Genomic DNA, 12,897 nt, shown 5'->3' with positions numbered 1-12,897 from the left:
AGTCTTTCTTAAAAAAAAAAAAGAAAAAAAAAGAAGGATCCATTGAAACTATCTCTCATTGGGTGTGTACATAGATTATTATCCTCTTTCTTTTTATTTTCATCTGCCCTAGGCTATCCGAGTTCACATGTCTAGTTGTGTCTACTTATTTTCATCAAGTTAGTCTGAAGAATGGAGGTACCGCTTTACTAGGGCTCTATGCCTGTTCTAACGAGTTAGTCAATCCACTTTTTGTCTGAATTTTGGTAGGCCAAGATGTAAACGAACATAGATAATCTAATGCACTCGGTAACAAGAGCTCTTGACTTTCAATTCGGTTCACTTGATTCTTACCATTGAACTATTGAAGACTAGCTTTCCACATTCTTCACTATCACCAGTGAAAGCCTTAATTAGAGCTACTAGAAAGAACTCAAGATCTGTTGGACGCCTATATAAGAGCAATTAATCTTCCCGGAAGCATGATCTTCTATTGTGTTTAACCAGTCTGCTGTGGGACTAATTGAATTACCTCCGCTTTCGGGACAGGAACTATAACCTACTTTAATAAAGCATTCTTAGTCTAAAATAACCAACAATCATTCCGAAGTAAGTTACAGGTCTAGCTTAGCTCTAAGCCTAGGATAGGAACCTTGTCCTGATGATTATCATGATGCCTGAACTGGTAGAATCCCTACTAATCGCCGATATTGATGCATTTTTTGCTCTTGTCGGAGTAACTACTCTTGGTGCTTTTATAAAGGCATAGTGTAAGGAAGCTTGGCTTCTTCTTATTCATCTGGGGCGGATCACTCTCCTATGTAAGTAGCTTGGTCATCATCTAGCGCAAGGCCTGTCTGAGCTCCCTTTATAAAAAAAGTCAAGGGTGTTTCGGGATTGTCATTTCAGGAGTGAGATATTTCATTGCCCCATGCCAAATCTATTCTGATGCTCTCAGGTGGGGAGGGGTCATATGAAGCCCAGATAACACTAAAAGGCCTCGTACTCTTTTTTCAGGTTGAATTCCTTATTCTTATTCAGAAGGTGATTTACAAGGTGCGTAAATCAATGGTGGAGTTCTTTTAGCTCCCTCGGTAAAGGAAGCTTTATTCTTCAAGGGTCTAACCTGAAGCATCTCAGTTTTCTATAGGGTATTTTCAATCTTACAAGGGATAATAATCGGAATAAGTTTTTTAGCTCAGTTCTATTGATTCACCCGTTGGGCTTATAGCACCCGACCCTGCTTTGGGCTGATCGGAGTAAGAGAATGAAAACATAGATTGTCAAGAATGAAACATAGTTATAACAATGTAATATGTCAATTATGACATAATGATAAATAAAACTATGGATTAATGAAAAAAGCTTTATCCTTGGAAAATAAAAGTAAGCATTAAACAAGGATATATTAATTGAAACGAGGCAAATACAATAATACAATAATACAAGTGAACAACGAGAAAGCAAATAACAATGAAAAACAACAACCAAATCAAAATGAGTTCTCTTTAGAAAACCATATCATAAAAGGAGAATTAGAAGCCAAGGAATCAATAGGTGTTGATTTTCCTGCAATTCTTTCGGATCTCTCCCTTTGGACCTGTCAAAGGAGAGATGTTTCCCATCTTGACCATAGACAGAGCAAATTGGTGTAAGAAAAGGTCATTGTTATAAGCATAAGTCTTCACCAGCTCCATGGACTGTTCGCTCTTGGTCAAGAGAATTTGGTCTGAGCTCAGGAGTCCCTTGTATGCCAGCAAGTTCTTGAAGTAACTGTTGTCAAACTTGAATGGCGAAACATGGTCCAAGAAGAACAAGTTCTGGTCTCCTCCAGATCTCGGGCACCTGCCTCTCAATTGGGCCGCAAAAGTCTGGTCTAGCGAGTAGTCGGGCTGACCATTCCCGGTCTGGTTGTATAGCCTCTGCCTGAAACTGGTGCACCTTGAGTTTCCTATGGTGTGACTCCCTGTGCCAAGGTTTAACCAAAAATTTAACATGCAATAAAATAGTAAAAGACAGTTGGTAATAATAAGTTAGTTAATTAGTTATAATTATTACCCGACAGGGCAACCATGTCAACTATGTTTAAGCCTTGGAGCTTGAATTTGGTGAGGATGGTTTGGAAGGTGTTGTTAGGAGCAGGAATGTTGTTATTTGAACCACTCAAGCTTGCACCTTTTGAATCTCTTCTCCCCAAAGGCACTTCCCAGCTTGGCCCTCCAGCCTTAAATTTGAATTTCAATTAGAATAAATAAAAATATGGAAGGCATGGCTTGAAATGAAAATTTGAATTGAATTGAATAGTTCGTACTAAGATGGTTGAGTCTCGGGCAGCTATAGCCAAAATGTCGGCACAAGAGACGGTGTGGGGACACTCCCTTTCAAGAGCATATTTGATTTCATCAACGACCTCAAAACCTCGAATTGAGTTCCTGTTTGGGTTAGATCTTTTCTCGCTTATTAGACTACCGGTGCTGTCTAGAAGTACCGACGCATCACAACCCTGCATGTAGATTTGAATTTTAAAACATAGGACTTATAATAAGAGAAAGGTTATAGTGTAATTAAACTTAAGCAAGGACCTTGACAAAGCAGTCGTGGAAATGAAGTCGAAGCAAAGAAGCAGCCATTCGGGGGTCCTTGGCAACAGCCTTGGCCACAATATGCTTCACAATCTCTAGTGCGTTTGGGCAAGAATGGTCATAGAACTGCGGGTAGAGATAACCGCCACCGTTGATTGGTTTGTGAGCCAAGCTCATGTGAGGAGTGGCTATGGCAGTTATTACTGCAACCAGGAAGAGGGAACTTAGGATGGAATTGGCCATTTCTTCGCACTTGGTTTTTCCTTGTCTACTAATTGTGAATGTTTGATTGATGTGAGGATGGAATTAGATGATATGGGTATTTATAGTTTAATCTATATGAAGTGTAATGTGGAGTTGGAGGGAAGAAGACAGCATAATGGAGCTGGTATAGCAATATACTTTATAAATAGCCATATCATAAAGGGAAAAGCTTTGACTTAAAGGGGTTTTAATTTACTCTGTTTTTTGGTTGATTCATTATTTTTTTTACAGTTACTTTCATCATTGACCATTTCCTTTACAAGGAATAAGAAAATTATAATCTTTTTTGGTTTGAATTGTTGACTTAAGAGCCTTAAACAGACTGTGTGACTGTATATTTATTCTTAGACAATATCACACCTTAAAAAAAACTGGTGCTTCAACCTTATTTCCTAAGAATGATTTTTAATCTAAGCTAAGCTTACGAAAAAATCATCTAAACTCTTTTAACTTAAAAATATCAGAATCAAATAAGTTATCATCACCCAACAATAATGTACTCTTTAAAAATCGCTGGGAGTCAAAAAGACAAACTTGAGCACATTTGGTAACAAAAGAAAACATTAATTTCTTAACAAGAGTTGTCTTGTACTAATTTGTTTTGTGGAATAAAGCAAAAAGGAAATAGAGTTAGTCAACCTGAAAAGGATACAAAGTTGATAAGGCATTAATCTATAAAATAGCCATGTGATGAGAGCTTCGAATAGTAGGAGTAGAATTACCTGCTCTCTTGACAAATTTGGGTTTGGTCTCATCATTTCTTAACAAGGATATTTTGGTCAATACAAAAATAAGTATGGTATATCACTCTTCTTTTCTAATAATAAAAAAATATATGTGGCTGGCTATGGGCGCTTTCAATCGACAAGAAAACCGAAACCAACTGTATTTTCTATGGAAAAAAAAAAAAAGAACTACAGTTGTACTACAGTTGTATGGCGGCACCTGGCCGAGCTTTGGGAAGAAAGAAAGATAAACGCCTCAAATTGAACCATATCTTCCTCCGGTTGTCCCTTGAGAAGAAACAGGTGGCCTTTCCCAAGAGACTTGATTCCCAGAAGGACCATTTGAGTCTTCTGGTTGCGAATAGCCATATCCTCCTCCGCTCAACTTTCGTCAATTCATCAATAAAGAAAAAATACAACAGATTGTTAGTCACAATATGATAAAGCAGAATGCTCTTCTTTTTTTTGTATTCATGTTTGATGTACTTGTCTTTGATGCTAAAGTTCTGTTTGATATCAGATATAACTTCATCATTGACATACTAAAACTGTAAAAAACGTTTTCCTATTTTTGTTCACAATGATTACTGACTAGGCAAAATAGAGGGATATATATGACTTACAGCTTCTAGAAACGCCGATAAATATGTCATTCCTGGCAATGCATGGAGCCCACGCTGCAATAGTAAACAACCAAGCACAACAGTTCGGCAGAAAGTTCTTGAAAAAATTAAATAAAAATTAAAATCTACCTGGCTTTCGTATCGTGTCTTATAAACAAATCCTCCAGCACAGAACAGCATTGAGAAAACTATAAATCTGTATTAACAAATGAAAATAGATAAGCAAAATTTTTGTCAACCACCAAGACAGTTCTATTAGGGTTACAGGTTGATTTGGTAAGATATTTCGAGAGATCTAATCACCACAATGGTACAAGACATTGACTGCAATTCTTTGACAAGAACCACAATGCCCATGATGCCTAAATAAGAGAGAATAGGAGATTTGAATGCCAGAAATAGTTGAAACGAAATTTACAGCTTGGCTTACATGCAAGAGATGATTCCAAATATAGCCCAGCCTCTTTCATCATTTCCTTCTTCTTTCTGCACGTATTCTGCAAATTTCAAACAAAACCAAGGTAGATGGTAAATAATCTGGTACCATTGAACATAGTAAGAGTGCTGGCGTGAACTCTGCATTAGTAAATGCATTTCAAAAATTGCACTTGTACAGAAAGAAGCTAATTAGCAAAAAAAAAAAAACATGAAAAATCATAATGCCTTCCAGGACGAGCAATATAAAAAAAAATCCATTCTTACCACACATCTTCGTAAGAGTAAACTGAATTGGCTCATAATTCTCTACTGGGATAGTGATCTCAACTTCATATGGAACATCACTGGCCTTCTTACCTGAAAATCTTAAATCAAGATTAAGAAAACAACAATTCTTAATAATGAGACATCCATAAAAGGATCCAAATCAGTCCATACATCTCCAGTTAACCACCATCAGTACAGGGGACAAAGTAGTTGGAGGGGTTCCAGTTGTCGCTGAGCCAGACAACTTAACCTCAAGCCCATGTTCTGGGGAAACCTGTAAATAAAAGACAATTTATAACAACCTGTTTTTTTCTAGCGGGTAAGGCAAGAATGTAGAAGAGTTTATAAAGATTGTTATATCCAGCCTAAATCTGAATAGCAGAATTTTATTTACCTTTACTATTGGTTTTTCCACTGAGCCAGACAGGGAAGCAATTGCAGTCATATAAAGGTGTAAATGAGTTTGCTCAGTGTTGAAGCTGCAAAAGTATAATAAGTTCAGCTTCCATGTCATTGCCTAATCAAAGATTGAAAATTTTAAAAGATAAACAGATTGAACTCCAGAATAAATTATATAATGCATCAATGTCGCTGATATACTAGCATGAAGATCAGAATGTTACAGCATAAATGCCCTAAAATAATATAAAAGAACATATATCTGACAGGAAAATGTACAAGCTCTCTGATGTGCCCGAGATAAATTTTGATTTTATGAATGAGAGAGACATGCAAGAATCTTTTGATAGTGTTCCATGATCCAAAGGTTTTCATAATTGTGCCATATAATAAAGAGAAGCACCATAGTAAGGTTATCAAAGATAATTTGTTTGTCATTTATCAGGACAAGGTTATTCCAGAGGCAATGCCCTAAATCAGGAAACACTAACACGGGATACAAATAACAGAAAAAAAAAGAAAAAAAAAATACACAGAGGAAATACTTAAAGATAGAGGGATGGAAGTGAGAAGAGGAAGAAGAGGTTCCCTAGGGTTTTGCGACGGATAACTATCTTCATTACATAATTATTGAAGCTTGAATACAAGGTTATTCCAGATGCAATGCCCTAAATCAGGAAACACTAACACGGGATACAAATAACAGAAAAAAAAAGGAAAAAAAAAAGGCACAGAGGAAATACTTAAAGATAAGAGGGATGGAAGTGAGAAGAGGTTCCCTAGGGTTTTGCGACGAATAACTATCTTCATTACATAATTTATTGAAGCTTGAATACAAGTAAATCACATTGACATGCTGAAATCTGTACAAGTAGGACAAATAGAACATGGTATACTAGAAACACAGCCAAAAGTATGGTACTAGAAAACAAATATCATAGGCTGTCTTTCATGATAGTAAAGTATAAAAAACTGAGATATCTGAAATTGTTTTCTTCAGACACAGATACAAAAGTTCTAAATAGAAAAAGATGCAAATGAAATATCAAATAAAGATAAAAAGGCGTCTATATATATTATACCTATAGTCATTGTGGAGCTTCTCAAAACCCAGTTGAGTCATGCCATTATAGACCTAGTGCAGAAGAATCAATTATTATTCATCCATTATTCTTTGTGGTACTTAATTTTCTTGAAGAGAGACATATTCTTACAATTTCCCATGTCCGTGGGTGAAAACCCACCGTAAATCCTTCAAAAACTCGAGGACCTGGTTTCTCACATGGAATAGCAAGCTCAACCAGAACTCTGCAGAGAATAGTCAGAAATGTGACAAGATTTTGAGCAGTTAAATCCAATTATTAAAATAATTGATTAAGGAAAACCTTGAGACTTGTCCTGCAAAACATTACCATAGATGTCACAGCATTAAGTAAAAGATCTGATTCTTCCTAGTTTATTTTCTTGTTCTTGCATTCTTTACTAGAACTCTTCAATGAGTTGTCCCACAATGGAAACTTGACACATCATACTAATTTGTATAGTATACAAGCTCTACAGTCTCAAAAACAAATCATCCATGCCTTCAAGGATCCAATTAAGACATTATTTATCAAAGCTATTAGAGTTTCTACTTAGTTCTCACATAAAAAAATATTGCTATGAAAGTTATGTATCACTAACTAATGAGCTTCATAAATGGACTATTGGTCCTTTATTCGAAAAAAAATAGCATTTTTGTGGCCTGCATTCACCATAAACTAGTAGAATCACATATGAAACTGAATCAAACACCTCTCATAGCAATGGGATCTTCATGAAACGGATTGAGATACAACGAATCAGCCAGAAAGGGAACACATATCAAGTAGAAGTATGTAACTTCAAGAAATTGAATTACAAGTTCAAGGCCACAGGTGCATAAAAGATAACAGGTATATGAATAACCTGCAAGATGATTCATATGAGACACTGCATATGCATCCAAGTTTTCCTGGAAGTAATCAGCAGAAACATAAAAAGGAAATAATGTGGTAAGATATTTCGGTAAAATCAAAATATCAAGAAACACTTGTATTCATCAAGCATTCCTGAAAAATGGTAAAGGTCAATATATTTTATTATTCTTGAGAAGGGGGACACATGGTGTTGAGAAAAGTGAATCAAGTTCACAAAAACCAATCATATCAACAAGTATATATTAGCAGTTTTTTCAAGTATACAAGGGATGAAATGATAACAAACAGAAATTTCAAGGATAAGAAAATATCCAATTAGAAAAGGATTTGACTAAAGCTAACTTGCAAATAGTTATCACCACTTACTAGAACACCTTAAATGAGATGCGATTTGGTAAAGACAAATGATGTTGTAAGTAGAAACGACTTGAGATAGAAAAGAAGATGAAAAACACATGACAAGAGAATCTGCTCCCCGTATATGACCAAATGATTTTTGAGAAGTTAAAAAAGTTTGTTAAAATGCAAACTAAATGCTTTAATGTGCATGAAGCTATTTGGAGTCGAGATTTCATATAAAAGCCAATATCCTCAAATGACAGAATTCTTATGTGCATCAGCCTGACCATCCATGAGAAGAAAGATAATAGAAAAGTGCAACTTTTCTTTTGAATTGCTAGCTAGTAATGGAAATTGAATTTCCAAAAGCAACACCACAAAAAGTGAGGGGTGATAGCCATACACTAAGTCACCTAGAATATCCAACCTAACCTATTCAATTTCGTTACCAGTTGTAAGATGCCTATGATTAAAGGGAACTTGAATTTCAAGCATGAAAAGAGATTCCTCTTGTTACCTTTACATGTAGCACTAGGACAGCTCCCGCATTTGATATTTACCTGAAATTCATAGAGGTGATTCACAACTTAAATTTATTACAATGTCTACCCGTGAAGGCTATATTACTGGGAACTAGCTAACAGCTAGTAGCACACAACCTAGGAATTAGATCTCAAGGAGATATAAAAGGAAGTACGATCCAGCACTATCAAACAAACCTGAGATGAGCGTCCCATTTTATCATAACTTTGCTCACAATTAACAAGGTCACCTCCATAGAATTCCTGGATGATTGGAATATCTGTATTATGAAACTGTCTTACAAGTTTTCAAGCTAAGAATAGAACAAATAGGAATACAATTAAGTTAGAGATTAAGGCCTTCCATTTTCTAGTGTAAGAGACCTAAGGAAGCAATGAAAATATAAATTAATGAACTTGAGGAATGTTTCAAATGTTTTTTCAGCTGCTTTGATGAAGATGCTTTCCCCCTATTCACTAAGCAACATGTCTGTATTTTGATTTACGACCAAATAATACAAACAGGCTGAGAGGAAATTAATCAATTTAGTGCAATGAGAAATGAAATAGAGCTGAGAGCACACTAATTAGTGTGCCTAAAACAAAAGTTGGTTTTCATCTTCAAGCCTTCCCTAAGGCAAGGAGTTGATGCTTATCTAACTCCCACTGTGCTCCAGGACTCCACTTTACAATGATACAGAGGGTGATTTCCTACACTTTCATCTTTTATGTAACTTTACAAATGTTTGTTTCATAAGTATTTGTAAGCGATCTACTAAATTTTCCGAGTGACCAGACTAATTTTGCAATCATGTTCAAAGCTCAGCTCATTGCAATAGGTTTATCTAAATGTCCAAGGTATTGTGACTGTCAATGTCAGAGAGCAAATAAATTGTGCAAAGCCTCTAGGAAATTAGAAGGTATATAAATATCTCTCTAATTGTCAACTAAGAAACTATTTATTCTTATGTGCATAACATATTGCAAGAAATCATCAATTTACAGGAGTATTAGAACCCAAATCACATAGTTCATCGTCTATAGAAGAGGTTGCCAAATCGAATTACAAAAGACAAGTGGATATAGATCAGCAAAAAGAAAAGTGAAACTGGCATATTTGGGACTTATTAGAGATCACTGCAGACCTTCACAAATGCATTAGGCCCTGAAGAAGCAAGAAGCCTATTGAAGCTATCAAACCTGCCAAAATCCTGATAACCCTGCAAAATTATTATTGGTCATAAAGATATGAAAGTATTGAAGCAAAAAAGCAAGAAAAACCTTTTTTTTTACAATGATAAACTAGACCATATCACACAAATACTAGCTAATGAATTGGTCAATAGAAATATTCTGGGTTGGTTATTTATCAATAGTGAACCCAGCATCAAGATTGGAAGCTCTGATTTGTTCATAACACTAGTGTAAGGAATCTTATGAGTTCCATAGCACCCCCTTCACAAATTAACATGGTAGAGATAGCTAGGTTGGTAATAAATGAAAGGGTTCACTTGCTTAAAAAGAAAACACATAACTACTGGTAACATATAGTGAAATTTCAACCTAGCATTGACGCTTAGATAAGAATATAATATCCACACTACCTTCTGTGATCTAGACTCTACATCTTTACAGAATCGAACAACGATATCAGAATCCTGCAAGAGAATAAAGTGGTGGAACATAAAACACTGAAATTGTCACTGATCCCCAGAAATGATCTTCAACAAAAACCCATTACCTTATCTTCGTACACAAATGGATGTCCAAACCAATCGCTCTAACAGGCATGCTAAGTGAAAACAATATAAATGCAAGAGCATAAGCGATGAATAGTATCTTAAAGCATATCCAGAGTTTAGTTAATGTTGTACAGGATACGAAATCATGAATGTGACTTGAATTGTCAATTGCATAGCAATTTGAACTTGGAACCACAAGAGAAGCCGCACGTAACGCTGCTTCAAGGAAAACAAATGATAGTACTGCAAATCGAAGTGATGGGTCACAAGAAAAGATAACAAATTTGAAATCGAAACGAGTGAGTGCCTTCAATTGAAATGAAATAAACCTGTCGCCAATGTTGGAAAATCGAGATTCTGCTTGGAGGTCCTCATCTCATTAAAGATTGAAGTTTATTTCTGCAAATTGAATAAAGAGAGTGCATTTTTAGAGTGGATTAGTGCGGGAATAGATTAGCCCTAGATTTTACATTAGAAAATAACATCCTCGTCAAGTGGTCTACCTGATTCGGCTTCCCGGCATACCGGACGAGAGCTCATTCATTACTGTTAAAATATGTTAATTACCACTTGATATATCGAAATGACAATACTAACTCTGTTCGATTTTTTTTTTAAATAATAATAATAAAAGTTATTTTGATTTTTAAGATTGATGACAGATTAAGTTCTCTGATATCCACGTCGATTAAATGATGCCATGTTTAAAAAAAAAAATCAATTTTTTATTTAAAAATAGCTTGCATTTCTCTTCCTATCTCCCTTTCCACAAACCTAGTCAACTTCTCTCCTATTTTTGTCGGGAAATTTGAGCAAATGACCCTAAAAAGAGGCCTAAATGCACTTGGTGAAGGTGACTAATTTAAATAGCGCTGGTGACCCCCTTTTTTTCTGACAAAAATACCCATATTGCGTCACGCATCCTCCAGTTGCGTGACGCACCCGAGGGCATTGTGAAAAGTCCACAATGCCCTTACTATATAATTAAAAAAATTTCATTTCTTCCCATTTCTTTCTTTCTTGTTCTCTTTCTTCACTTCCCATTCTCCTCCTTCTCTCTAAAAAGACCACCCCCGACGACGATCCCCGACGAAGACGGCGGAATCCCAACGAAGGAGATGTCCGCTGCTACTGGTATTCTTCCTCTTTCCTTTATTTCTCTCTTTCGACGCATTGTTTGTTAGGGTTTAGTGATTAGGGATTGAGTAGGTGAATGCCACCGTTGCGGCGGAATCCGGGTGCGTCATGCAGTTGCGTAACGCAGTTGCATCACGTAGTTGCGTCATGTAGTTGCGTCACGTAGTTGCGTTACGCATCTGCGTAACGCACCCCAGGCCATTTATAGTTATTACTTGCATTTCATTGTTACGGTGTCTCTCGATTGATAGTATCATTTTTTTCAATTGCAGCTGAAGTATTTGCTGACATATTTGTTGTGTACAATGGAGAGTGGAAAATTGTAGCCGATGGTACCAGATCTCTGCACAATCATGCAAAACTATGGATATATCCCAATGTATTACATTTGCTGAATTAGTTGATATAATCTATGAGACGATTAACGTGCAAAAGTCTACATATGATTTAGTGATTAAAGTAATGTATGATCCTTCTGCAAAACTTCCCCCTGTTGTTATTGAGGGAGATAAAAATGTGGCCATGTATTTATCACGGTTGATTTCGGGTCGAAGTTCGTCACCTTCATCACCACTTTGTGTCTCGTTAGTAGAGAAGTACCCATCATCATCTCAGCAGAATGAGCCATCATCATCTCAAATGTACGAGCCATCATCATCTCAACTGTACGAGCCATCATCTCAACTGTACGAGCCATCATCTCAACTGTACGAGCCATCATCTCAATCGTACGAGTCATTAGCTTAGAATTAACTTGTTAATGTTGTTTCTGGATATCAATGTTGTTTTTGTAGAATTATTACCAAGTCAAGTGTTGTGTTGTGGTGTTAATGTTGTTTTTGTAGACTTATTATCAAGTGTAGTGTATTAAGGATATCAATTATTCAGTCTTTGTAATACAGGGTGCATTCAGTCTTTCGGGTGTTAGCTGGCTGATGTAATACAGGGTGCATTCAGATAACTGCTAAAGGTTTTAACTGCGTTACGCAACCGCGTAATGCAACTTCAACGCAAATGCCTAACAACTTATTGCATTAGTGCAGAACCTATTACATTAGTGCAGAACCTAGAAACAATAACATATATAACATCAACAACGTTTGATATCATTACATCAACCATATTACAAAAGTTTGAGATTAACATTACAAAAATTTGATATCATTACAAAAGTTTCATAAATAACCTATGGATCTACAAGTCCATGAAATAACCTCACCGCTCACTTTTCTCTCCAACCTTTCATCTCTTGTGAGGTCACTTCTGCTAGATTCAGGTTTGCAGTCAAGTACTCTATATACATTAGTACAAAGACACCACAATCTCCACTCTTAATTGCTTTGGGGACTTCTAACTCTGAAAGTCTTGTGTATGGCAAAACGGAATCAGGGTTAAGTAGAGGAAATCTTTGTTTATCTTCATTAGGCAATGCCTTGTCAAATATAACCGGAATCATTTCGCACATTGGTTGCACAAATTCATCAAGATTAACATAACATCCAGGATCGCAGTCATATACGTTTACGCGCCATTGTTGTAGACGGACAACACAAAGTATCCATTGGACGTCTTTGATGTACAAAGGAATATATATATATCATCGCATACTTTCCAACTGTTCATAAAGTTTTTTTCATTGCCCCAGAAGAATTCTAAAAAGTTTTCAATGTCATACTCAATACGACTTTCTAGAAATTTAAGGTAACCAGCAGTGAACCTGGTGTGGAGCCAACAATCTGTAATAAAGAAGTTATTCTTATACGTCTTTAGATATAGCCAAGATCTTCTTCTCAGAATGAAGCAGCCTGCATCGATTTCCTACACGAGAGAAAAATATTCAAAATACAATCTGCAATTGTGAAATTATTCTAACATGAATATTACTTACCTGATCTTGCAGCTAGTTGAACCTTTTTAGCACTC

At 36.0% G+C, this 12,897-nt stretch overlaps 2 protein-coding genes across 2 annotated transcripts; both read right to left on the bottom strand.

Annotated features, from left to right (window-relative positions):
• Window positions 1–1,419: 1,419 nt before the first annotated feature.
• Window positions 1,420–3,155, bottom strand: LOC124920655 (peroxidase 72-like). The gene is made up of 4 exons (XM_047461195.1): window positions 2,562–3,155; window positions 2,291–2,482; window positions 2,038–2,203; window positions 1,420–1,945 (listed from the first exon to the last, which is right to left on the bottom strand). The coding sequence occupies exons 1-4, from the start codon at window positions 2,802–2,804 to the stop codon at window positions 1,530–1,532; spliced, it is 1,017 nt and encodes a 338-aa protein (XP_047317151.1). The 5' UTR covers window positions 2,805–3,155; the 3' UTR covers window positions 1,420–1,529.
• A 374-nt stretch (window positions 3,156–3,529) lies between these two features.
• LOC124921274 lies at window positions 3,530–12,430 on the bottom strand. Its single transcript, XM_047461908.1, has 17 exons — window positions 12,214–12,430; window positions 9,977–10,212; window positions 9,837–9,875; window positions 9,700–9,753; window positions 9,241–9,315; window positions 8,294–8,359; window positions 8,092–8,134; window positions 7,225–7,270; window positions 6,492–6,585; window positions 6,360–6,412; window positions 5,273–5,357; window positions 5,050–5,152; window positions 4,876–4,968; window positions 4,604–4,670; window positions 4,303–4,369; window positions 4,174–4,227; window positions 3,530–3,935 (listed from the first exon to the last, which is right to left on the bottom strand). The coding sequence occupies exons 1-17, from the start codon at window positions 12,428–12,430 to the stop codon at window positions 3,807–3,809; spliced, it is 1,521 nt and encodes a 506-aa protein (XP_047317864.1). The 3' UTR covers window positions 3,530–3,806.
• Window positions 12,431–12,897: the final 467 nt, after the last annotated feature.

The sequence above is a fragment of the Impatiens glandulifera genome, chromosome 1 (assembly GCF_907164915.1).
Source record: "Impatiens glandulifera chromosome 1, dImpGla2.1, whole genome shotgun sequence".
Classification (NCBI taxonomy): Eukaryota; Viridiplantae; Streptophyta; class Magnoliopsida; order Ericales; family Balsaminaceae; genus Impatiens; species Impatiens glandulifera.
This window is presented reverse-complemented; position numbering and strand designations above follow the sequence as displayed.

Bases quoted from the DNA above. Each gene is read 5' to 3' on its own strand.
- LOC124920655 (XM_047461195.1), bottom strand. From the start codon at position 2,804: ATGGCCAATTCCATCCTAAGTTCCCTCTTCCTGGTTGCAGTAATAACT. The intron at 2,483-2,561 runs GTCCTTGCTTAA...ATCTACATGCAG, and splicing joins TCCACGACTGCTTTGTCAAG to GGTTGTGATGCGTCGGTACT. The intron at 1,946-2,037 runs GTAATAATTATA...ACCTTGGCACAG, and splicing joins TGACATGGTTGCCCTGTCGG to GGAGTCACACCATAGGAAAC.
- LOC124921274 (XM_047461908.1), bottom strand. From the start codon at position 12,430: ATGATTCCGGTTATATTTGACAAGGCATTGCCTAATGAAGATAAACAA. The intron at 10,213-12,213 runs GTTGGAGAGAAA...ATCTTTAATGAG, and splicing joins GACCTCACAAGAGATGAAAG to ATGAGGACCTCCAAGCAGAA. The intron at 7,271-8,091 runs GTAACAAGAGGA...GATTACTTCCAG, and splicing joins TCCTAGTGCTACATGTAAAG to GAAAACTTGGATGCATATGC.